General features: G+C 43.3%; 1 protein-coding gene across 1 annotated transcript; it reads left to right on the top strand.

Annotated features, from left to right (window-relative positions):
- The first annotated feature begins 5,750 nt into the window (after positions 1-5,750).
- Positions 5,751-21,261, top strand: LOC137306290 (uncharacterized). The gene is made up of 6 exons (XM_067975474.1): positions 5,751-5,899; positions 13,570-13,639; positions 15,179-15,217; positions 18,646-19,449; positions 20,384-20,594; positions 21,109-21,261. Exons 2-6 carry the CDS (start codon positions 13,586-13,588, stop codon positions 21,135-21,137), a joined length of 1,137 nt encoding a protein of 378 aa, XP_067831575.1. The 5' UTR covers positions 5,751-5,899; positions 13,570-13,585; the 3' UTR covers positions 21,138-21,261.
- The last annotated feature ends 5,827 nt before the right edge of the window (positions 21,262-27,088 follow it).

Raw genomic sequence — 27,088 nt, forward strand, 5'->3', positions numbered from 1 at the left:
AACACTGTGTGTCGTCTGAACTAAGAACATAAGAACATAAGAAATAGGAGCAGCAGTAGGCCATACTGCCCCTCGAGCCTGCTCCGTCATTCAATAAGATCATGGCTGATCTTTAACCTCAACTCCACTTTCCCGCCCGATCCCCATATCCCGATTCCCCTAGAGTCCAAAAATCTATCGATCTCAGCCTTGAATATAATCAATGACTCAGCATCCACAGCCCTCTGGGGAAGAGAATTCCAAATATTCATGACCCTCTGAGTGAAGAAATTCCTCCTCATCTCAGTCCTAAATGGCTGACCCCTTATCCTGAGACTATGGGGGTTAAATTGCATAAGGCCTGAAACTGGGCGCGGGTATCGCGATCCGTGATTAACCCACGCCCAGTGCTTCCGTTGCAGGCAGGACAAGAATATTCGTCTGGCCTTAGCACTTACTGGAAAGCAGCATTCCAAACCAGCGCCATCTCTCTGACATAAAGGTAGCTGGTACCGGTTATTTGCTAAAGATAACAGTCTGCTGTCTACACGGAGTCTGAATGGAGATCAGACATCGCACATGTAAAACACAGATGCAGGTCCCGTCTCTATGTTTACAAGCTGATGAGTTATGTTAAAACATTGAATAAAGGTTGCGCACTACTAAATCCCACATCCTCCAATCTGCACACCAGACCTCACCAATCTGCCGATCTGAGTTGGTACCAGGTCTGCGAGAGTGCATGCACCAAGGTTCTCTGCTGATGCACTACAGGCCTTGGAGTAAGAGGTGGACAAAAGGAGGGACATCCTATATCCACGGGTGAGGGGGGGCAAGAGGCCCTCCAGACAAATACTCAAAAGACAGTGGGAGGCAGCGGGGGACGAAGTCAATGCCAGGGGCACAGCATCATGAAGATGGATGCAGTGCAGGAAGAAGTTCAATACTTTGACATGAGTGGTCAAGGTGAGTGAGGTCAACTGTCAAGTGGCGTCTCCGACCAACTGCACCAGGCACTACACCCCCATCACCCACATACCAATAAACTCTTTCCATCAGTAATCAACTCTTCCAATCAGATGCTTCCTCTCACCCTTACACATTACCACTGTTTCAAGCCGCCCACCCACAACCCACAGGCCACACACACAGGCAGCTATTCAACCATGACAGGCACATCACCCAGACACACGTCCCACTTTCTTGCAGGAGAAGGTGGCGCACATCAAAAGGCAGCAAGTGGCAGTGGCATTTAGCCTGTTCCGCCATTCAATGAGATCATGGTTGACCTGTGACCTAACTCCATATACCCACCTTAGCCCCATATCCCTTAATACCCTTGGTTCACAGAAATCTATCAATCTCAGATTTAACATTCACAAGTGAGCTAGCATCAACTGCTGTCTGCAGAACATCGTTCCAAACTTCTCCTACCCTTTGCGTGTGGAAGCATTTCCTAACTTCACTCCTGCACGTCCTGGCTCTAAATGTTAGACTATGTCCCCGCGTCCTAGTATTCAAGTCTAGGAGACCTCCAAAAACAGGTACAAGTGTATCGGCAGCCAGAAGCAATAATCCAGCCACTAACCTGTAAATCCAGCTTGGTCCCTTTAAATAGCGCTGGTGGGGGGTCCTCCAGGCACTCTAAGACACGTTCAGATGGTCGGGGTTAAGACTGTGCGTTGAGTTGAACGTTAAGTCCCAAAAAGGTGTCTATCACTTTAGATCAGCGTTGCACACTGATTGTAAGCATGTTCTCCCTTCTTTAAATGATGCTGGTGTTTGTTCTCTGCGCATGCGCTAAACACTTTACCAAGATGGTGTCAGGCGCACATCATGTGAGAAGCGTGCAAGTGCATCCAAGACACCATCTTGGATCTTCGGGAGGCCGTGTAGCGCTGAAACAACGGGCGCGAGAAGGCCCAATTTGGTGCCCTACATCCCCTAGTTCTAGACTCTCCAGCCAGAGGAAAGAACTTCTCAGCTTCTACCCTGTCAAGCCCCCTCAGAATCTTACATGTTTCAATGAAATAACCTCTCATTCTTCTCCACCCAGAGATTATAGGCCCATTCTACTCAACTGTGGGGAGTGTTAGTGCTGTGTGTTCTCTGAACTCGGGAATGTTAGTGATGTGTGTTCTATGAACTCGGGAATGTTAGCGATGTGTGTTGTCTGAACTCGGGAATGTTAGCGCTGTGGGTTGTCTGAACTCGGGAGTGTTAGCGCTGTGTGTTCTCTGAACTCGGGAATGTTAGTGCTGTGTGTTCTCTGAACTCGGGAATGTTAGCGCTGTGTGTTCTCTGAACTCGGGAATGTTAGCGATGTGTGTTCTCTGAACTCGGGAATGTTAGTGATGTGTGTTCTCTGAACTTGGGAATGTTAGCGCTGTGGGTTGTCTGAAGTCGGGAATATTAGCGATGTGTGTTCTCTGAACTCGGGAATGTTAGCGATGTGTGTTCTCTGAACTCGGGAATGTTAGCGATGTGTGTTCTCTGAACTCGGGAATGTTAGTGATGTGTGTTCTCTGAACTCGGGAGTGTTAGCGATGTGTGTTCTCTGAACTCGGGAATGTTAGTGCTGTGTGTTCTCTGAACTCGGGAGTGTTAGTGCTGTGTGTTCTCTGAACTCGGGAGTGTTAGCGCTGTGTGTTCTCTGAACTCGGGAATGTTAGTGCTGTGTGTTCTCTGAACTCGGGAGTGTTAGTGCTGTGTGTTCTCTGAACTCGGGAATGTTAGTGATGTGTGTTCTCTGAACTCGGGAATGTTAGTGCTGTGTGTTCTCTGAACTCGGGAGTGTTAGCGCTGTGTGTTCTCTGAACTCGGGAATGTTAGCGATGTGTGTTCTCTGAACTCGGGAATGTTAGTGATGTGTGTTCTTTGAACTCGGGAGTGTTAGCGCTGTGTGTTCTCTGAACTCGGGAATGTTAGTGCTGTGTGTTCTCTGAACTCGGGAGTGTTAGCGCTGTGTGTTCTCTGAACTCGGGAATGTTAGCGATGTGTGTTCTCTGAACTCGGGAATGTTAGTGATGTGGGTTGTCTGAAGTCGGGAATATTAGCGATGTGTGTTCTCTGAACTCGGGAATGTTAGCGATGTGTGTTCTCTGAACTCGGGAATGTTAGCGATGTGTGTTCTCTGAACTCTGGAATGTTAGCGATGTGTGTTCTCTGAACTCGGGAATGTTAGCGATGTGTGTTCTCTGAACTCGGGAATGTTAGCGCTGTGGGTTGTCTGAAGTCGGGAATGTTAGCGATGTGTGTTCTCTGAACTCGGAAATGTTAGCGCTGTGGGTTGTCTGAACTCGGGAATGTTAGCGATGTGTATTGTCTGAACTCGGGAATGTTAGCGCTGTGTGTTGTCTGAACTCGGGAATGTTAGCGCTGTGTGTTGTCTGAACTCGGGAATGTTAGCGCTGTGTGTTCTCTGAACTCGGGAGTGTTAGCGCTGTGTGTTGTCTGAACTCGGGAATGTTAGCGCTGTGTGTTCTCTGAACTCGGGAATGTTAGCGCTGTGTGTTGTCTGAACTCGGGAATGTTAGCGCTGTGTGTTGTCTGAACTCGGGAATGTTAGCGCTGTGTGTTCTCTGAACTCGGGAATGTTAGCGCTGTGTGTTGTCTGAACTCGGGAATGTTAGCGCTGTGTGTTCTCTGAACTCGGGAATGTTAGCGCTGTGTGTTGTCTGAACTCGGGAATGTTAGCGCTGTGTGTTGTCTGAACTCGGGAATGTTAGCGCTGTGTGTTCTCTGAACTCGGGAATGTTAGCGCTGTGTGTTGTCTGAACTCGGGAATGTTAGCGCTGTGTGTTCTCTGAACTCGGGAATGTTAGCACTGTGTGTTGTCTGAACTTGGGAGTGTTAGTGCTGTGTGTTCTCTGAACTTGGGAGTGTTAGCGATGTGCGTTCTCTGAACTCGGGAATGTTAGCGCTGTGCATTGCCTGAACTCGGGAATGTTAGCACTGTGCGTTCTCTGAACTCGGGAATGTCAGCGCTGTGTGTTGTCTGAACTCGGGAATGTTAGCGCTGTGTGTTGTCTGAACTCGGGAATGTTAGCGCTGTGCGTTCCCTGAACTCGGAGAGTTTATGCCTGTACTCTTACTGTACATTGGTATCTCGGTATAGTCGAGCAGAGGTTGAAAGCTGCCCTGTCTGCCCCCAGTCTGACCACCACTGATTGGATCAAATGACACATTCCAGGCAGTGCTGAGTGAGTGATGTCCAATCATCTCCACACGTTGTCAGTGCACCTGTCCACCAGCGGACATGGCGTTCCCCATAAACACGTCCAATTTAAGACTCTACTGTCAAGTCACCAGAGCAAAAGCAAAATGCTGAAAACAACACAGGAACCAGGAGATAAAGGCATTATACAAACCATAGAAGAGAGTAGGATTGCTCTTGCATAAAGCCGGCACGGACTCGATGGGCCAAACGGCCTCCTTCCGTGCTGTAACCTTTCTGTGATTCTATGAAGACATCTGACACATATCGGGGGCCAACATCCAACTGGAGACTAGTGACAAGGAGGAAAAGATTCCCTTTGTGTGATATGTAACAAGATTTATAAAGAATATAAGTTTACAATTTTGTTATACCTAACACACAGGAGAAAGCTCCTCCCACTTATGTTCACTAATGCGTGACCATTTAAAGTGCACTGTAGTGCTAATTCCAACCTTTGGAGATAACTAAATCAAAAGGAAAAGCACCTCATCTTTTGTTTAGGCACTTTACAACTTTCCGGACTCAACATTGATTTCAATAATTCAGATCATAACCACTGCTGCTATTTTTTCGCACAGCGGGTGCTGGCGATGGTTCTGCTGTTGCCATTTGCAGCTCCTCTAGACCCATCTTTTGTTTCTTTCCTTGTCCCATTATCACCCTCCTTTTGCATTGCACCATCATCCCTTTTGTCATTTAGTCATAGCCTGGTCTCCACTCTATCACAGACCTTCCCTTTTGTTCTTTCCTCCCCTCCCTGGCTCTGTACTTGCTTAAAAACTGTTCCATCTTCAACTTTTTCCAGTTCTGACAAAGGGTCTTCGACCTGAAACGTTATCTCTGTTTCTCTCTCCACAGATGCTGCCTGACCTGCTGAGTATTTCCGGCATTTTCTGTTTTTATTTCAGAGAGTACTCTCGACTTGGCTTTGTTGAAAATGGCAACAGCTTCCTTCCCTCCCCTCCTTCCGGAAAACATCAATAGACATCACCTCAATATAAACCCTTGAGGAAGTTCCCTCACATCAATGTGTTTGTTGGATTATTGGTAGATTATGTGATGTAGGAATACCCCTGTGTGTGATCACAGAGGATGCAGTGAGATGGAATACTGTGTTTCACTACATTTACCATAAACAACAACTGGAAACCCACAATCATCAAAATATAGAAAGAAAACAGTAAATCTAACCAACATTTATGAACCTCAAGTAGTTAAATAAATATGAAAATTAGATGCACAAATGAACAAAATTATCAGAATAAACAAAGCTATTCGACAATAAATGCTGACTGAACTATCCAAACATTTGGAGGGTATTGTCAGGGTCAAACCTATTCTAAGTTGTAAGCTTTTGTAGATCTGATGAAGAAAGTGTTAAAAAATATAATTACATTTTGCATAATCTGCAGAGATCGACTGAGGGGTAAGTTCTGTTATTTTTCCCCAGTGACTCATGTCTGGAGGGTTAATAATGATTTAATCACCTCATTTCATCACATTCTCTGAGCGGTGATTGGTTGTAAATTGGGCAGCGCCAGGAAGCCAGGAGGATAAATTTGCAGAGAACTGAGCTGACTCGCACAGTCAGAGTGTGGTCCTTTAACCCAAGCCCAGTTGTGTTCCACTCACAGTCGAGAAAGACTTTGTGTCAAACTTTGTTTTATTCCGGTGATCTCTGCATCTTCCAGAAGTGGAGAGGTAATGACAGAAATTTTTAAACACTTGCATGTTATATTTATGCCATTTAATTACAAGCTGAGAGTCAAATTACTGAAAAGTCTATTAAAAAGTTTCAAAGACTCCAGGTGGTATTATATATATTTATATTTTTAAACAACAGGTTTAACAATTTCTTGTAATAAGTGAATAAGAATTTATTTTAGATGAAAGACCTGCAGTTGAGCAGTAACCAGAGAACTGTTCATCTAAAGTAACTTTAAATGGTTTCTGTTATGAGTCGTGCGAGGAAGTGACTGCCTGTATTTAAGTGGTCGCCTCGGGAAAGGGATTTTGCTAAATGGAATAGAAATTTTTAATGTTAAAACTCTGACATTCACTATATTCTGATTTATTTCATAAACTGCAGTAGAGAAACACTTAATTTGCTCACCATCAGGGTTTGTTTAATTTGTGCTCTTTTTGTTGACTTTTAAGCCACGATAGAAAGTCTTTTCTTTGAAGTTTGAAATCAGCCTGAAGCATGTTTAGAAAGCACAGGTAGCAATTGTCAATAATTGCTGGATGAGTCTTTGAACAGATTGAGTTGCCTGTTTCAGTCCTAATGGCTGGCAGCTCTACAAGTCTAATCTACCCAATAGAGAGCAGTTTCTTGTTGCCATCTGTACAATGGCTGTGGTTCACAAGTCCTGGTTAATCTGTTGTGTCTCGAACAGTAAAATCATTGTTTCCAGTTGCTGAAATGATTCTCGAAAGTATTCAGTTTGGATAAAAACAAACCTGAATCCTGGAGACCAACCAGAGGCTGGTGAACCAACGTAATCAGTCTCCAGTCCGGGGGAATGCAGATACCACACCAACATTTATAAATGAGCCTCGCTCTTACCTTGGCCGACCGAGACACCTTAGATATAAGTGTTCAAACCTTGCAAAATAGTTCTGTTCCAGGGATTTCAGTTGACGGGTAAGATGCATTAATCCTTTGCAGAAGAATTCTAGGATGGAACAATATGTAAACTTAAATGTTTACAGTTGTTATTTTAATAGTGATTTAAAAAAATAAATATGGTATCCACAATTTAATTTATTTCATAGAAATAATCTTGGTCAGGATTCAGACAGCTATTTCCTTTCAGCCACAATGTGCAGCATCTCTCATTTTCATTTCACTTGTATTCAGAATCAGCGCTACCATGTGTCTTGCAGACTGACAGCACAACTGTTGGGGGGAGCTCTCCAAGCTCAGGGTTTGAGTCCCAGGGTTACCTAGCATTTGAATCTTCCCTCACTCAGTTGAGTGTCTTTTATATTATTTTCTTGCCAAATATCTTCCCTCCTCTCCTTTCTTGAAAGTGTTGGGTCACAGTTCATTGGACAGCAGTACCTCTCCTGCCTGTCATCGAATACACACTTCCAGTAGTGATAACTGAGTACCAATCCTGACTTTGCCCTCCCTAAATGGAGGCCAATTGAGTCCTGCTCTTACCTCAGCTGAGATCAGCTATCTCCACACAGACCTGGGATCAATTCCATAACCTCTCTGGTTTATATGGTTCAGCCAATCATTGGATAAAGTTGTTGAGCCATCAGGAGAACTACTGAGTGTCTTTCGACCTCAGCCAACTTGTCACCTGATGATTGAGTGGTGAATTTTAATAATAGATCAAAGAATAGAAATATTGGAATTTTAATCCAATATTTATAAAATTACACCTTCGTTCTTTAGACATACTCAGAGTTTGTGATTCTACTGATGAACTTACTTGGTGAAATAAAGTTATATAATTACTTGCTAATGGTCCATTGGAATTATTAGCCAGAGTAATTACACTGTATGCTGAGTGCCATTGCGATACAACGTAAAGGTCCCTCCATTCTGTCCCAACAATGCCCAAAGGCAGCTTATGAAAGATACCTGAGATTTCAGGTTTGACTTTGCTATTAGGGTTTACACTCCTGTAATTTTCACTCCAGAGGGGAATCTGTACTGACTTGCTCCCAGAACAAAAGGCTCAAGGTGTAAATGAGACTGGTTAGGAGTTTCGTTCCTCATCTTAGTTACCTCAGAGCTGTGTGTAACTTTCTCTGAATACTTTTCAGTGATGTTGTCGATTAAAACAAGTAACTGGTGGCATGTTGTTTATCTTAGTGCTTTTATATACGAGAGGAAATATTTGGCAGTGCCATTAGGTACTGAACACCTTGTGCTGCACTGCGGTTAACTATTCCCCTTCATTTTCTTAACCGTCAGTGCTTATTGGTAAGTTTCTTAATTATAAATTTACTATATTAATTTATTTTCTATTATAGCATTAATTAGATGACAATTATATATGTGATGTAGAGGAACATTATCATAGAATTCACAGCACAGAAGGAGGCCATTGGGCCCATCATGCCTGTATCGATGCTAGCTCTTCAGCTGGATCTGTCTAATCTAATCCCATTTCCTTGCTGTTTCCCCATATCCCTCTTATATTCTTCCTTTTCAAATATTTAATCCAATTTTAGACTCTACCTCAGCAGCCACTTCTGGTATAAGGTACTGCGTTCCAATAACCTGCTGTGTGAACCAACAAAAATACTGTAAAACAAACTAAGCATGTGTTGCTGCGTCAGCTGAGGTTGCAGCCCTGGTTAGGGGAGAGTGTTTGAAATGCCGTTCATGTGGAACATCGGTTCAGAACCAAGGGGACAGACGTGGGCTGCACAGGAAAAGGGAAACTTTGTTGCTGTACATTTGGTGAGACTGTTTTGCCACGAGGCTCGTTCCCTCCTTTAATGCCAAGGTGACCAGGATGAAAGGACTTTTTGTGTGACATGAGGATGGAAGTGAAACTTATTTGTTTGCCCAGGTTCCCAATTAGAAACTTAAGCCGGTTACTCACCTGTTTATTTTCAGAGTCACAAATTAAACAGGGCTGGAAACCAACCTCGAAACTCACCACAAGGAAAACCCAAAGCTCCTTCTCCATTACAGCTGTAAATATCAGTGGGTGTAGTTTATCTTCATGACTAAGAATGGTGGGAGAAGAAAGATCTCGCCACTTTTTATCCTTTGTGGATTTATGTGTATAATAAAGTGAAGAAGGCGAGCCATCTTTTCTCACCTTGGACACTCGGTGTCAGCATCAAGCACCCCAGGTGCACAGCCAGATGTGCAGTAAAGCTCTCTCTCTACTCTGTCCCAACCATGGACCTTTAGGGATTCTCTCCTGATTGGCCGGTGTAACTTCGGTGGAAGATTGGTGGAAACCCTGGATAGACCCGTAAACACAATTTATGCCAATCCTCTGCTGAAATTACGGCGGCCATTCCCTGAGGAAATTCCGGGATTTGTTTCCATCCTGGAGGAGTGTTCCCTCCTCACACTTGGTGCAGAATTCCCCACATTAGTCATCCTTCTGGACTCTTTGAATGAGGTTGCCAATTACATGCCATTTTTGCCAAATTCTGGGGAGTTTTGTGTCCACTGTATCCACCAGGATCTGGGTTGACATTGTCCATACTTATTTTACTTGGAATACTTACAGCTAATAGAGAGAAAGGAAGCACCTACTCCATCTGTCTGGGTTGGAGTTTTATAGCATAAAGGACTAAAGAAAGGGAAAGACTTACATTTATATATCGCCTTTCACGATCTTAGGACATCCCAAAGTGCTTTACAGCCAATTAAGTACTTTTTGAAGTGTAGTCACTGTTGTAATGTAGGAAACGCAGCAGCCAATTTGCACACAGCAAGATCCCACAAATAGCAATGTGATAATGACCAGATAATCTGTTTTTAGTTACATTGGTTGAGGGATAAATATTGGCCAGGACACCGGGAAGAACTCGCCCGCTCTTTTTCAAAATAGTGCAAACGGGGCCTCGGATTAAACATCCCATCCGAAAGTCTATGTACCAATCCACGGTGACAAAGTGTTAGCCTCTACATTCTGATATTAAAGTAATTCCAAATTAAAATATGTTGTTCAAATGGTGCAAACTTCCACCTTCTAATTGGGTCTGAGAGTGCTACACCTTTCCCAGCGGAGATCAGTTAACTCAGCACAGATTGGGAGTTAAGCCTGGCATTTTCTGGTTTGCATTGGGGCAGCCTCATGAAATACACGTATTTAATCAAAGCAAGCAACCATTCCCCCACAACTGCTGTATCTGTGGAGGAGGTGCCACACTCCTGAGAGGTAGGCACTGCTGATATATGGGGCAGTGGAAGGACTACAGAGACTCAGGCAGGGCGTGACTTTTTCTTTGTCTATTTCTGACTTTGATACCCATGTCGTGTGTCACGCCTCAGCTCTAGGAAGCCAGGCTCTCCTGCAGCAACAGGTCGGAACTAAATGATGCACTAGCTCAGCCTCCATTTGTTGCTGTATGTAGGGTGATCACAAAGTCAGAGTCAAGGTGAAAAGCTTAATCCATGTGGAGGAAGGGCAGAACTTTTATTTATATAAAACCTTATCACATCTCTCAGGATGTCCCAAAGTGCTTCACGTCCAATGAAAAGCTTCTTGAAATGAAGTCATTGTTGTTAATGATAAACGCTGAGGCTCATCTGTTTTTGGATGAAGGAGGAATGCTAAAAATCCCTGCTCTTCTTCAAATAGTGCAATGGGATCGATTATGTTCTTTTATGCGAGTTGTGATGATCTGGAATGCGCTGCCTGAAAGGGCGGTGGAAGCAGATTCAATAATAACTTTCAAAAAGGGAATTGGATAAATACTTGAAAGGGAGAAAATTTGCAGGGCTGTGGGGAAAGAGCAGGGGGAGTGAGACTAATTGGAGAGCTCTTTCAAAGAGTCAGCACAGGCACAATGGGCCGAATGGCGGCCTCCTGTGCTGTATCGTTCTATGATTCTACCCACCTGAACAGGCAGATGGGGGCCTCAGTGTAATATCTTATTCAAAAGAACAATGCAGTACTGGCTCACATTGGCACTGAAGTGTTGGCCTAGTTTATGTGCTCAACCCATAACTTTTACATTCACAGTGAGAGTATTACTAACTGAGCCAAACTGACACAAATAATAGAGATTGTGAATGATTATAGGGTGTATTTTAGAATATTCCTCCGGAGGGTAAAAGTCTTGTCTATCTGCCTTATCTCAATTCCCAATATGCGTTTTTGGGAACCGATAGTGTGAACTTGTAAAAGTATCTTAAAGATAAGCATCCCAAAAAAAACTCCGTGTCAGTGATGCTGATGGATTGTAAGAACACTTAGATCTCTTTGGTAGATTTGCCGAAACTCTTAGAAAGTACACTCTCCAATCCAAACCGGTATTGGAGAGCTCAGGGAGCCCTCATTTTACTTCACATGCCTGCAGCGATCATGAAGCAATGTTGTTTCTCATTAAACACACAGATTCCTGGTGGGTAATGTCACCCAGTGCCCTGTAATATCGTGCCTGCACAGGTCAACAACACACTACATTATCTCAGTATTCATGGCGCTGGCTGATCACTCCCACTCCGAGGTGTAACACAGTGTGTTTAGTGTTTGCTGTTCTCCACACTGCCAGATTACATTAATTATATTGTGCTCAATGAGATGTTGATGGTCCCATGAATAAATAAAGCCACATTAATCTTGCTCAAAGTGTATAGACTTGCCTTAAAGGAAAAATAATTTGATTGCATCCCTCACGTTTTGGAATTAGGGAGTTTGATCGAGTACAAAAACAGAAAATGCTGGAAATACTAAGCAGGTCTGTCAGCACCTGTGGGAACAAGAGATTTGTTAACGGTTCAGATGTCGACCCTTCGTCAGAACTGGGTTTGGTCTAATATTTGACCTGTGTACTTGTTACATTCGTAACTGTATCTAACACTAGCTCCTGGTTATCAGATATATGAGGCTTTATTCCATATTTTGAACCTAATCTACACTGTCGTTTGTCTTGAGAACACAACCCTATTCCTTCAGTCAATTCTTATTGAAAATAATTCAAAATGTCTTAAACTTATGGTTGAGAACGGGTTTGAATAAATGTTAAAACCAAAGATAGGAATAAAAAACAAACATTCACCCACAGAAAACTTTCTTCCATTTGAGCTTTTTACAAGTACCCTGGGGTTTCAAAGCAGAGTGGCCTTGATGTCAGGACATTGGGAATAAGACTCTCCCTGTGATTCCAGACCAGTGCTCACTTTAATCTGCACTTTCTATCTTTAAAGAAGGGACAGTAGTTTGGTGATGTCATATTTCCACCTTCGTAACATCGCCCGTCTCCGCCCCGGGCTGCTGAAACCCTTATCCGTGCCTTTGCTACCTTTTAGACTCGACTATTCCAATGCTCTCCGGGCCGGCCTCCCACCTTGCACCCTCCATGACCTTCAACTTATCCAAAACACACACCAAATCCTGTTCACACATCATCCCCATACTCCCTGAACTACATTGGTTCCCAGTCTGGCAATACCTCGATTTTAAAATTCTCATCCTTGTTTTCAAATCCTTCCATGGCCTCACCCCTCCCTATCTCTGTAACCTCCTCCAGCTCTACACCCGTCCGAGATCTCTGCGCTCCTCCAATTCTTGCCTCTTGTGCATCCCTGATTTTCATCGCTCCACGATTGGCGGCCGTGCCTTCAGCTGCCTTGGCCCTAAGCTCTGGAATTCCCTCCCTAAACCTCTCCACCTCTCACTCCTCCAAAAGGACACGTCTTAAAACCTACCTCTTTGACCAAGCTTTTGGTCACCTGTCCTAATATCTCCTTATGTGGCTCAGTGTCAAATTATAGTTAATTACGCTCCTGTGAAGAGCCTTGGGATGTTTTCCTACATTAAAGGCGCTATATAAATGCAAGTTGCTGTTATTGTTGTCACCCTGTGCTGCCTAACCCAGGGGTTAACGCTGCTGAAATCAGCAGTGAAGAACAATCTTGCAGTGATTGAGCGATGTCTGGAGTGCGTTGTACACGGGTTGATCCAGGTGCAAAGCTCTGAGGGTGTGGAGAGCATTTATCGAATTGTGGTTTATTATTAGACAATAGATGTTGCAATCACCGTGATCCTGCTCACACCCAATCAGAAAGTGAAAAGGGCTTTTACTGCTCAGGCAAGCTGTAAAATAATTTGCTCCATCTGCCATTCGTCATCTTAGCATGAAAATAGAGAGTTGTGGGGAAATAGTTTACAGTATTTATGTGTTATTTTAGGTTGTATGTAATTATGAGATTAGAATGTTTTGAAGCCAGTTTTTTGTGTTGCAACTATTGGGTTGTTTATCTTACTACATGTGCAGAGCACAAAGCTCAGATACTTCCCCTGAACAGAAAATAGACCTCCCGATAAAACGGATGGTGCTAGAAATGCACATCAGCTGAATCAGCGCCCGACAACCCCTCCCCCCGACCTCTCCATTCCACTCAATCTGATTCCCTCTCTAAACCCCTCCGACTCTCCATCTCACTTTCTTCCTTTAAGACGCTCCACTTCTTTGACCAAAATTTTTGGTCCCCCCTCCCAATATCTTCTTCTTTGGTGCATTGCCTTTTAATTACACCTTTGTTAAATGCCATGGGACATTTTTCTACAACCAACATAAGCTGTATGAATAATAGTTGATCGGGATGTGTACAAACATAATGACATTCTAACAAGAGGAAAAGTTACTGTTTTAAGTCTTGGTCCAATTGCCTTTTCTCACTGCTTTATCTAATGAAGGAAGTTCTTGTATTGCAGGCAACTCCGTTAAAAGATGAAAATAGCAATTCTCCTCACATACCTGGCGGCCATTGGGTTTGCTCGCCCAGTAAGTATCACTCTTTCAAAATAAGAGACTGCATTAATTTTAATGAACCTCTTCACTCTTCGCTCAGGTGAATGATGTTCCAAACAATGGCTAAATGGATGATTCAAACAAATCCATCCACTTGTAACTAAAGCAAAAAAGCTTTACTGAAATACAAGAATAACACAAGATGTAATGACATCTGACCCATAAATCAAAAGTTAAACAGGAGGTGGCACGATCACAGCTGTCAGACAAAGACACTTGTGCTCATGGACCTCAGGATGGTGGGAACTGAACCAAAGGCGGGGTACAGCAACGGGCTAGTTACGGGTGGAGTAAGTCGCAAGCAATGAGCTAAAGGAATACTTTGCTCTGAATCCAGTAAGCAAACCAGACCGAGGGTGATGCACTCCTCCTGCCTCATGCCTATCTACGTTAAAGGCGCTATATCAATGCAAGTTGTTGTCGCCGTACAGGTCAGAAAGATCGGCCCTATAATGTCGTACCCTTATCTTCGGCTGGCTCTCTCGTCAAACACACTCCCCACTGGCAGCAAAGCATCAGTGACCTTACCCTTACTTTTTTTTCTACTTAGTCTCAATCAGGAGAAATTCCTGGTGACTTGTCCCCCTTTAGGTAGTGCTGGTTCGGGCTGGTTGGTCGTCACTTCAGTATATCTGATTGACTACTCGATGGGAATAGCTCGTAGCCCTCTCCCTCTTTCCTTCCTATATTATCAGCCCTATCCTGGCTCTTATCCTTTTGACACAGAGCAATGGCCATGGTCAGAATAGATCTGAAACTACAGTTATAAGATTTCACTCTGAATTTGATGCAAATGTTGGATTGCATATCACTCAATGCTGTTTGCTAATTAAAACAAAGCTGTAATAAGGTGGTCACAGCTTTGAAGGAGTGTGTGCTACGTCTAATTGTTCTGATTAAATACAGCCCATATATTACTCTTAAAGAACATTGTATGGGGCTGGGGAAGTTGTTCTAAAAGACCCATTGCACACTAGGATTGAGAATTTGTTGCATTGTAAGGGACACTGCTTTAAGCATAGACCTAAATGTCTTAGATCTGTGAGTTCCTTGGAGCAGCGAGGACTAGCTGCTTGAGATACCTGTGTACAGGGAGGAGTCGCTGCTTGAGATACCTGTGTACAGGGAGGAGTAGTTGCTTGAGATACCTGTGTACAGCAAGGAGTGGTTGCTTAAGAGTCTGTGTGAGAGGAATGACTGATGTAAAGTAGAGCAGGGGTCACCCTGTAGGAACTTGTGTACGAACAGATGAAACAAAAGTTGAGAAAAGACCATCAAGCCTGTCCATGCTCACCCAATCTTAAAGGGCAGAGAAAAATATCTGTAGCCAATTACAGGAAAATCCCTGGCAAATTCTCCCCGAATACTCTGAGAATTTTCCCCCAAGCCCCTAAGGCAATTGTGTCTGGAAACCAGAAATTGTAGAGTGAGTTACTCAGTTGCATTGATCATCCTGGTAATTCCTTCGTATGATTCAAAATGTCATCTGCTGTCTTACATTTACTTTCTCAGGTCCGTAAAGCCAGAGATTTGGACAGTAACAGTGATGAGGTAAATTCTCCTTTTCCATCATTCTTACAACATGGTTCCTGTGTTATGTTTTTTAATAAAGTCCTTTTCAATTAATCGATAATGTAGAACAAAAGTCCAGAAGTGCTTCACTGGGGAAAATGGAAACTGAGCCCAAGAATGGGATATTAGGAGGGCTGATCAAAAGCTTGGTCAAAGAGATGGGAGGGTCAAAATGAGGAGAAAGAGGTGGAGGGGTAAGGGGGTTTGGGAGAGAATTCCAGAGCATGGAGCTTATGCAGCTGAAGGCACGGCTACCAACGATGGGTTGTAGCATGGGAAGGGTGCACAAGAGGCCAGAGTCAGAGAAAGAGAGAGTTGGGTGGGGGGTTGTAGGGCTGGAGGAGGTTACAGAGCAAGGGAGGGGTGAGGTCATGAAGGGATTTAAACACTAGGATGAGAATTTTAAATTTGAGCATTGGGTGACTGGGAGCCAATGTAGGTCAGTGATCACAGGGGCGATGGGCGAGTGGGATTTAGTGCAAGTTTTGATGTGGACAGCAGTTTTGGATGAGGTTAAGTTTATAGAGGATGGGGGATGGGAGGCCGACCAGGAGAGCATTGGAATAGTTGAGTCTGGAGGGGTGAGGGTTTCAGCAGCAAATGGGATAAGGTACGTCGGATGCAGGCGATGTTACGGAGATGGAAGTAGGTGGTCTTTGTGATGTTGATGATGAGGGATCAGAAGCTCAGCTCTAGGTTGAAAAGGAAGCAAGTTTACTAACAGCCTGGTTCAGCCTGAGGCAGTGGCTGGGAAGGTGATGGAATCAGTGGTGTGGGCACAGAGTTTGAGGCTAAAGGTGATTCCTTTGGTCTGCCCAATGCTTAGTTGGAAAAAGTTGCTACTCACCTAAGACCGATAGAGTTCGGTCATCAGCATACATGTGGAGGCTGACCCGGTGTCTAAGGATGTTTTCGCCAAGGAACAGCATGTAGATGAAGAGTAGGGGGCTAAGGATAGATACTTGGGGGACCCCAGAGGTAACGGTGCGGGGGTGGGAAGAGAAACCGTTGTTGGAGTTGCTCTGGCTATGATGAGATCGGTAAGAATGGACCAAGCAAGGGCAACCTCACTCATCTGGAAACAAAGTAGAGCCATCGGAGAATGGTGTGGACGACCGTGTCAAAGGCTGCAGAGAGATGGAGGACAAGGAGGGACAATGCACCATAGCCACAATGGCAGAGGATATTATTTGTAACTTTGGTTAGGGCCATTTCAGTGCTGTGGCAGAGGCGGAAACTTGATTGGTGAGATTTAACGTAGCGTTGCGGGTGAGATGGGCACAGATTTGGGAGGTGACAACATGTTCAAGGATTTGGAGAGGAAAAGGAGATTGGAAATCAAGTGGTAGTTTGCAAGGACAGAGGGATCGAGAGTCTTTTTTGAGGAAGGGATAATGACAGTGGTTTTGAAAGGGGGTCGGGGGGGGGGCGGAGAAAGTAGCAGAGGGCAGGGAATCATTTACAATGTCAGCTAGCAAGTGGGTCAGGAAGGGAAGTTGGGTGTTCAGTAGTTTAGTGGGAATGGGGCCAGAGGACCAGGAGATGGGTCTCATGGGTGAGATAAGATCGGAGAAGGTATGAGGGGAGACGGAAGAAAAGCTAGAGAGAGATGCAGGTTCAGGGCTAGGGCAGGAGGGAGCCTGGGAGAAGGTTTGGCTTCATGTAAAAATGGAAGAGGGGGAAACAGTATAGGGTCCCTTCTTAGGACCCACAGCGTAAGTGGGTGGGGAATGGGGGAAGGGTCCAAGATTATTATGTGAGTCCCAACCCCTTCCCCAGAGAAACCAGCTTGTGGGCCTCTTTGCCTCTCTTACCAGTAACCAATGCAAAACGAAATTCTCAAATTTTCCATTATCTCCGAGGGTCCGGGCCATTTGCCGAGCCTGGACCTGCCTTTGGGGGTCCACTTGTGCCCTTCTGCAGGCTGGTACGCCTCATCTCATGGGGGCGAGCCGGCCTCCGGACACACATCAGGTTCCTTACAGGCCGGGGAAGCAGGAAACTCCACCCATTGTAGGACTTGGCAGGAAATCCCAGCATGGGTCGGGACGCGGAGTATCTCGGTCCTGGTCCTCTCTTTGAGCAGTTCTGCCGGACCCCCCGCCAGAGTTACAGCAGTGACTCTCCTTCAACTGGGTACTTGTTCAAGTGGATAAAACCAGTGATAATTATTCATTCTATTCACTGCCAGGAGGAGGTTCAAACAATGGTAAATGGAAGAAAATATTCTGCTGACAAGTATGAGATTACACATAAAGCTCATAATATATTGTTTCTTAAGTCATTACACCTCTGTGAAGCAGCTTGGGACTTTTTCTGTATGAAAGAATGAAAGAACTTGCATTTATATAATGCCTTTCACGACCTCAGGATGTCCCAAAGCACTTTACAGTCAATGAAATACTTTTGAAGTGTAGTCACTGTTGTAATGTAGGAAACGAAGCAGTTAATTTGTGCACAGCAAGATTCCACAAACAGCAATGTGATAAAGACCAGATAATCTGCATTAATGATGTTGGCTGAGGGATAAATATTGGCCTGGACACCGGGGAGAACTCCCCTGCTCTGCTTCAAAATAGTTCCATGGGATCTTCTGAGAGGGCAGATGGGTCCTTGGTTTAATGTCTCATCCAAAAGACAGCACCTCAAACAGTGCAGCACTCCCTCAATACTGCACTGGAGTGTCAGCTTACACTACATGCTCAAGTCTCTGGAGCAGGATTTGAACCAACAATCCTCTAACTCAGACATGAGTCCTTTCCACGGAGGGAGTGCAACGAAGGTTTACCAGACTGATTCCTGGGATGGCAGGACTGACGTATGAGGAGAGATTGGGTCGACTAGGCCTATATTCACTAGAGTTTAGAAGAATGAGAGGTGATCTCATCGAAACATATAAAATTCTAACAGGACGAGACAGACTAGCTGCAGGGAGGATGTTCCCGATGGCTGGGGAGTCCAGAACCAGGGGTCACAGTCTCAGGATACGGGGTAGGCCATTTAGAACAGAGATGAGGAGAAATTTCTTCACTGAGGGTGGTGAACCTGTGGAATTCTCTACCACAGAAGGCAGTGGAGGCCAAGTCATTAGATGTATTCAAGAAGGAGATAGATATATTTCTTAATGCTAAAGGGATATGGGGAAAAAGCAGGAACAGGGTATTGAGTTAGATGATCAGCCATGATCATATTGAATGGCGGAGCAGGCCTGAAGGGCCGAATGGCCTACTCTTGCTCCTATTTTCTATGTTTTTTGAGAGTGCTACCCACTGAGCCACAGCTGACACTATTATAAATGGAAGTTGTTGTTTTGTGTACTTAGTATATGTTTTTTACCTCAGTCTAGTAATGGAATAAACTTTGAGAGCTTTTTATAACGTTACGTCTTTGTTCTTCTGTAATTACAGCGATTCTCTCGTTATTACCAACGATTCAACCCATTTATTTACTCACCATTTGGTCCTTTTCGGCCGACATACCACATGCGACCTTTTTACCCTAATTACGGATATTATCCCAACCAACCTTATTATCCTGGCTACAACTACCCTCACTTCAACTACCCTAACTATGCACGTATGCCCATGTTTAATGGTTATGCAACGAGTGATGATCCCAAACCCTCAACAGTAAAAGGAGTTAATTATGTGGGAGAAAATGCTCCTCCGGACCATTCTGTGAACAGGAAAAGTAGCGCCCACAGTGTAAGTTCTGAGCTTTCACTTGAGGACACAAGCAGTATGGAAGATACTGACTTCAGGGTACTCTTCGAGAACGTACCATATGGAGAACCGGATTATGAGGTACCTGTAGTACCGGATTATGAGGTACCTGTAGTACCGGATTATGAGGTACCTGTAGTACCGGATTATGAGGTACCTGCAGTACCGGGGGTAGATACCAATGCTGTGGATGTTGGGTTCGACCAAAAAAACTCTGAGGAACTGGCAACTGAAGTATCTAATGCAGAGGAACCAGCTAGTGTTCTACCATACTCTGACTCCTTGCAAAGTTCGGACTCACTCGGAGTAAACCTTGAAGGTGATTCCACGATTAGAGAGAGTAATGAGCGTATCAGCTACCAAGAAGTAATCTACAAGCCAACTGGATTGGACTTGAAAAATGATGAAACTCTGAACAATGAGGAATCTGTAGATCAGCAAGTGTCATATGAAAACTCTGATGAAGATGATCCAACTGAAGAGAATGAGGTATTTTCCCCTTTCTTCAATTTACTGCCCGACAGACTCAGAGTTTAATTAGTTGGTAAAATACAAGGGGTTTGAATCTCCTCAGCCTTTTCAGCAGGATAACACTGTGTCCTGGGCAGGCGGGGACCCAGAATTATTCTTACATTTGTGCCTTTAGCAATACTGGTCACAAAGGATGCCTGAGCATCCCTGGCATCCATTACATGGAATCTACAGCAGAGAAACAGGCCATTCGGCCCAACTGGTCTATGGTGTTTCTACTCCACGAGCCTCCTCCCACTCTGATTACCACTTCACACCCTGCCCCTGTATCCCTCTATCCCCCTCTCCCTCATGTATACATTAAGCCTCCCCTTTCTAGTCCCCAGCCAAGTTCTGTCAAATCCCAAAGCAGCTTCTCTGTGCTAGCACAAAATCCAGGAATGCTGTAGTGCCGATGAACTCCACGGTCCTCTGTTCCCCAGTGCCATGGACCTATCTTCAACCTGGTACATCTTGCCTATTATCTCTGTATGATGAGCTTAAAAAAAGCTAAAGACAAAATTGAGGAGAGAGGTAAAGGAGCAGATAATATTGATCAAGGTCACCAATTTATAGTTTTCATGGAAAAATGAAATGAAATCAATACCCTGATAATAGTGTGTAAGGGGCAGACGCCCCAATTGTTATAAAACAGTGTACCCCCTAACTCATAGTGTGGTTCCTGTGGCACAGCTCATTAATAAATAAAAGTCTATTTTGAGCTTGTTCGTGTCAGACTTGAGATGTCACACTCAAGTGTTGCACTTTGTTTCAGATGCAAAACAATATTTAAAAGGAGTCATTTATTGTTGGCTTCTTCTGACCCGGAGTCTAGAATTTATAAGCAGTTTCCAATCCCTCAAATATTAATTAATCTCCAAATGCTGAGGGAATGGTTTCCTTTTGTCTGCAGACCCAGAATATTAATATCAATGCAGTGGACATGGATTCAATAGCCCTTTCCAATGACGATGATGACAATGACAGAACTGAATCTAATATCAATGGAGCTGATTACAATGATGGCAATGTGGTGGCTTCCATGGAGGATGCCAATTATGATGGAGCTGATTCCAATGAGGATGACAGCAATAAGACTAATGCTGAGATTGACAACAAAGTCAGTAAGTATCACCTCAGGATGGATTTATCAGTAATAACCTGAACAATTTGCTTACTTGGGTGTTACTCAAATCTGCCCTTTTCTCCTTAAGACAGAATCAATACCTTTTTATGATAGAGCTAACTCTTGTTTTCACGGTTCCATTAACAATAAGCCCCAACATAATAGAACATTATTGAGGAGGCTAGAGGTGATTGTTTGTTTATTCTGAGACTCGGGATTTCCTTGTGTGTTCGGTCTGTTTGCTGATCTATAGTTCTTACTTATTTATGGTTTCTTGCTCATAAAGTAATAATAATTGAGCCTGGAGGTGACAAAGGCATGGATGAGGGTTTCAGATGGACTGAGGTAGAGCTGGAGGCAGCCACTGTTAAAGGGGTGGAATTCAGTCTTTGTGAGGGAGAGTATATGGAGTTGGAAGATCAGCTCAGGGTCAAATAATAACATTGGCAGAAAAGATCTTAGATTTCAGCTCTTACTGAAAATTGACCATATTGCATTCCTTTCTGTTGCAGAGGATATTGATCCCAACTTTCCCTTCTAATTGCCGACAAACTGCATTGAAGATGATGTTGGACCAATACATCGATTCCTTATACATGTTACAGTCTTTGATCTATCAAGATGCTATTGATGGGCAGTTAATGTCGCCTTCATCGATATAAATATTAAACATGCAAAATATTTTCTTCTTTTTTGCTTAAATAAATTTCATTTCATTTTGGGCATAAGGTTTTCTGGCGTTATATAGAAAACATAGTACAAAATGTTGAGTAATTCCTCATGGATATCTTCATGATTTCCCCAAGCTGGCTGAACATCTGGAAGAATCTAAACAATTTTTTACTTTAAGGCAATTTATTTTTATTATTCATTCTCTGGATGTGGGCGTCACTGGCAAGGCCAGCATTTATTGCCCATCCCTAGTTGCCTTTTGAGAAGGTGGTGGTGGGCCTTCTTCTTGATCCGCTGAATTGTGTGGTGAAGGTTGTCCCACAGTGCTGTTAGGTAGGGAGGTCCAGGATTTTGACCCAGTGACAATGAAGGAACGGCCGATATATGTCCAAGTTGGGATGGTGTGTGACTTGGAGGAGAACTTGGAGGGATGGTGTTCCCATGCGCCTGATGCCCTTGTCCTTCTAGGTGGTAGAGGTCGCGGGTGTGGGAAGTGCTGTCAAAGAAACCTTGGCGAGTTGTTGCAGTTAAATTAACCATTAAATGTCAGGGCACATCTGTTTTGTGTAGCATCACCACTCTGAGTCATCAAAGAAATATGACATCAGGGGACTTGGAGACGGTGATGACATTTTGATCTTGACATGTTTATATTTTATTTGTGTGTGTGTGAGATAAACAGCTTTAAAAGAAATAATTTCTGTAATGAAAAGAACTTCATTTGATTGTGCAGGTTGGTTGCATCTACACTCGTTAATCTATTTGATAAACTCCACAAATTTCCTCCAATAAAATGTTTAGAAAAAGATCTTTCTCACGAGTGTCTTAATTGTGTGGATGTGGCTCCAAATGTCTGGGATTGTTGTAAAGTTCCCACGATTCAAGGGATACTAAAAGACAGGACTTCATACATCCCCAAGATCTGACACCTGGAGGACCCCCAATTTTATAGAAGTTACAACATGGAAGTTTACAACATGGAAACAGGCCCTTCGGCCCAACATGTCTATGTCGCCCAGTTTATACCACTAAGCTAGTCCCAATTGCCTGCACTTGGCCCATATCCCTCGATACCCATCTTACCCATGTAACTGTCCAAATGCTTTTTAAAAGACAAAATTGTACCCGCCTCTACTACTGCCTCTGGCAGCTCGTTCCAGACACTCACCACCCTTTGAGTGAAAAAATTGCCCCTCTGGACCCTTTTGTATCTCTCCCCTCTCACCTTAAATCTATGCCCCCTCGTTATAGACTCCCCTACCTTTGGGAAAAGATTTTGACTATCTACCTTATCTATGCCCCTCATTATTTTATAGACTTCTATAAGATCACCCCTTAACCTCCTACTCTCCAGGGAAAAAAGTCCCAGTCTGTCTAACTTCTCCCTATAAGTCAAACCATCAAGTCCCGGCAGCATCCTAGTAAATCTTTTCTGCACTCTTTCTAGTTTAATAATATCCTTTCTATAATAGGGTGACCAGAACTGTACACAGTATTCCAAGTGTGGCCTCACCAATGCCCTGTACAACTTCAACAAGACATCCCAACTCCTGCATTCAATGTTCTGACCAATGAAACCAAGCATGCCGAATGCCTTCTTCACCACCCTATCCACCTGTGACTCCACTTTCAAGGAGCTATGAACCTGTACTCCTAGATCTCTTTGTTCTATAACTCTCCCCAACGCCCTACCATTAACGGAGTAGGTCCTGGCCCGATTCGATCTACCAAAATGCATCACCTCACATTTATCTAAATTAAACTCCATCTGCCATTCATCGGCCCACTGGCCCAATTTATCAAGATCCCGTTGCAATCCTAGATAACCTTCTTCACTGTCCACAATGCCACCAATCTTGGTGTCATCTGCAAACTTACTAACCATGCCTCCTAAATTCTCATCCAAATCATTAATATAAATAACAAATAACAGCGGACCCAGCACCGATCCCTGAGGCACACCGCTGGTCACAGGCATCCAGTTTGAAAAACAACCCTCTACAACCACCCTCTGTCTTCTGTCGTCAATCCAATTTTGTATCCAATTGGCTACCTCACCTTGGATCCCGTGAGATTTAACCTTATGTAACAACCTACCATGCGGTACCTTGTCAAAGGCTTTGCTGAAGTCCATGTAGACCACGTTTACTGCACAGCCCTGAAATGATATGTGCATGGAGAGCCCACAATAGTTCATAGGGTAAATGCACTGGTACATGGCATTCCTGAATTATCCAGAATGATTCCAAGTTCTATCCTTGGTTTGTGCTGATTTAGGTTTTCTCAAACAGGGCACCAATGGAGAGTGAAGTTGGTCTCAGCATCTCTGGTGGTCGGAGTGGGGGGGGGAATGGGGGGAATGGGGAATGACCCAAGGCTCCTGCTTCGGATTGTGTCCAGTAAAACCCGCTGGAAGAGGTCGAGAGGATATTGAATGAAGACACCATCAGACTCAGCTCTGATACCCTTCATGGGTAAGGAGCTGGTCAATATTCACTATCCGAGCTCACCCACTGAGAATGAACATTAAGAGGTGCTGTAGGGTCTTTGCTATCTACAGAACCGTATTCCAATAGGAGTGAAGGAAACCTACAGCAGTACTTACCCAGTTTGATGAAGATGTGTTTCCCACAATAAGAATCAGAGACCACAGGAGGGGAGTTGCTTTTGTTTTTTTTCCTCCCTTTGTTTATTTCCCTTCTCCATGGTAAATTGTATAACCATTGGATTACAGCGATCACAGTTTGAAATTATCCTTTGCCAGACCAATAACAATGTTTGGTTCACATCCTGGAGCATCAGGCAGCATTTTAAAAAGAAAAAAAGAACTTGCATTTCTATAGTGCCTTTCATGACCTCAGGACGTCCCAAAACGCTTTATAACCAATGAAGTACTTTTGAAGTGTAGTCATCAATATTTTAATTTGATGGAAAGGAAAAATCATTCAGGGCATCTTAAAAAGTGGAAGTCAGATATTGGCCTGTTTGCAAAAGATCGATCTGAACGCCAAGGCAGCAAAGCTTAAGACAGCAGGAGGGAAATGAAGCCACAGGTAATCCTACAACCAGGATTACTATCTCTATTACCCATCGATAGTGGTTACTGGTTTTTCTACATTCTGGAAAGTGATTGTGAGTGAGGATTAGAGATCAGTCTCATTGATGAACAGAGGTTGCACTGTCCCACCTGACAGGAGTATTCTCTTTTCACATCACTATGCTTGGCAGACAGCCAGTTGCTCTAACGTGCGCTGTGAACAAACCCATTTCGTTGTCTGATCATTCCCTTATCTCCCGGGATCTGTGAACCCAGTCACTTCCCAAGGTACCTCACTGTATCATCACTTCTCCACATTCACCTGAGGAAGGAGGAAGCCTCTGAAAGCTTGTGATTTTCAAATAAAATTGTTGGACTATAACTTGGTGTTGTAAAATTGTTTACAATTGTCAACCCCAGTCCATCACTGGCATCTCCACATCATCACTTCAGGAGGAAGAGCTCCTGAACAAGGCATTGTTAATTATATTCATTTAATTTATATTAATTAGTGTTAATTATATTCATATAATTTATATTAGTGTTAATTGTATTCATGTGATTTATATTAGTGCTAATTGTATTCATATAATTTATATTAATTAGTGTTAATTGTATTCATGTAATTTATATTAGTGCTAATTGTATTCATATAATTTATATTAATTAGTGTTAATTCTATTCATATAATTTATATTAGTGTTAATTGTATTCATATGATTTATATTAGTGCTAATTGTATTCATATAATTTATATTAATTAGTGTTAATTGTATTCATATAATTTATATTAATTAGTGTTAATTGTATTCATATAATTTATATTAGTATTAATTGTATTCATATGATTTATATTAATTAGTGTTAATTGTATTCATTTGATTTATATCAATTAGTGTTAATTGTATTCAGGTGGTGCATATCAATTGGGGACTCTCATATTCATTTATATGAGAGCTTATCTCGGGTGTGGTGTGGGGGTAATGTTGATCTCTGTGAATAAAGGCTTGGAAGCAACTGAAGACCAGGCTCTAGTATTCTATCTTTCACCACCTCGCTATCCAATTGATAACAACAGTTACTGAAGACCTTGAATCTCAATGGGAGCATTTTCTCCTCAGGTGTTATCCAATACCTGTAAGAAATTTGTTAGAAGCAGGGTTATTATTGTTGCCTTTTGGAGGAGAAGGGAAAGGTCAGGTCTGGCTGCACAATTTAAACCGGAGCATTGAAAGCTTGGAAGAGGAGCAGGTCGTCACTGGGAAAGGCTAAGAGGGAGTGTGAAAAAAAACTGGTCGTCGACATAAAAGGAAATAGCAAGGACCTTTTAGACTTGGACAAGAAGGGATTTAGAAAAATTTAAATTTAGATTATAATATTTATTATTTACTCAGTTTATTTCTCTCTTCAGACTTTTGTTCTTTTTTAGTCTCTTCCAACATTTGCTCTTTTCTCCCCTGACTAGAACCTTGGTTAGACCACACTTGGAGTACGGTGCACCATTCTGGTCTCCATATTATAAAAAGATTATAGAGACATTGGAGAAAGCACAAGAAAGATTCCCAAGGATGATACCAGAATGGAGAGGATATCCTTGTCAGGAAAGGCTGAACAGGCTGGGGCTCCTTTTTCTAGAAAAGAGAAGGCTGAGGGGTGACCTGATAGAGGTCTTTAAGATAATGAACGGGGTTTGACAGGGTAGACGTAGATAAAATGTTTTCACTTGTGGGGGAGTCCTAAAGTAGAGGCCATAAATATAAGATAGTCACTAATAAATCCAATGGGAAATTCAGGAGAAACTTCTTTACCCAGAGAGTGGTGAGAATGCAGTGGTTGAGGCGAATAACATGGATGCGTTTAAGGGGAAGCTGGATAAGCACATGAGGGAGAAAGGAATAGAAGGATATGCTGATAGGGTGAGATGAAGTCGGGAGGGACGAGGCTCGTGTGGAGCATAAACACCAGCACAGACCAGTTGGGCAGAATGGCCTGTTTCTGTGCTGTAGACACGATGTAACTCGATGTAACAGTTCCCCTTTTTTACATTCTCACTCCCTGACTGCACTGAGCCTTGGGTCATTCGTTCCATAAAGCTACCTCCAATTTCCCTCCAAATTCTCCATGCAAACCATCCCTAATACTCTCTCAAATTTCCCCAATATTTGCCTGCCCCTCTCCCAGTAAATCTATCTCTGCTCACTCTTTCTCTGAGTTTCACTTAGCTCTACAAGCCTGCCTTCAGTCCATGGAGAGCAGATTTAAGGGCATGAATACCATGGAATCATAGAATCTCCCCCATTGCGTATTGGGTGATACTCTAGTCCTGTCAATACGAAAACAGCTGTGGGATTTCTCCTCTCTTGTACAGATTACAAAGGGTTCAATGATCAAGCGAGACACTGTAGTTATTTTCTAACTTTAAAGAATTTAATTTGACATACGGACACGACCAGAAAGAAAGTCCTAGCTTCTCATGCAACCTTTTTCTAGCGAAGAGAACTCAAGACAAAGGATTGATCAAGTCGATTTCGAGAATAAGAAGGTTCCTCTCCGAGACCGTCTCGTCCCGATGCGACATGCAGTTCTCCTGAAAACCCATGTAGAATGGACTGTTTTATATGTTTTTCTTTCAACACCTGCTGTTCATATATTCATACCATATTTGGCTTGTTTTCAATTCTAACACTGAAGAACTTCTTATCAGCACCGCAGGCCTTGTTGCCTTGTTTTCTGTTTTTGCTCCTATCAGCATTGTTTCAGAGAATCATTGAATGATACGGCAC

Source organism: Heptranchias perlo, chromosome 1 (assembly GCF_035084215.1).
Source record: "Heptranchias perlo isolate sHepPer1 chromosome 1, sHepPer1.hap1, whole genome shotgun sequence".
In the NCBI taxonomy this organism is placed as follows: domain Eukaryota; kingdom Metazoa; phylum Chordata; class Chondrichthyes; order Hexanchiformes; family Hexanchidae; genus Heptranchias; species Heptranchias perlo.

What these genes read in the sequence shown, in the direction of transcription:
- LOC137306290 (XM_067975474.1), top strand. Translation starts at nt 13,586, where the DNA reads ATGAAAATAGCAATTCTCCTCACATACCTGGCGGCCATTGGGTTTGCT. An exon ending in CCATTGGGTTTGCTCGCCCA is followed by an intron (nt 13,640 to 15,178) that starts GTAAGTATCACT and finishes TTACTTTCTCAG; the next exon opens with GTCCGTAAAGCCAGAGATTT. An exon ending in TGAGATTGACAACAAAGTCA is followed by an intron (nt 20,595 to 21,108) that starts GTAAGTATCACC and finishes TTTCTGTTGCAG; the next exon opens with AGGATATTGATCCCAACTTT.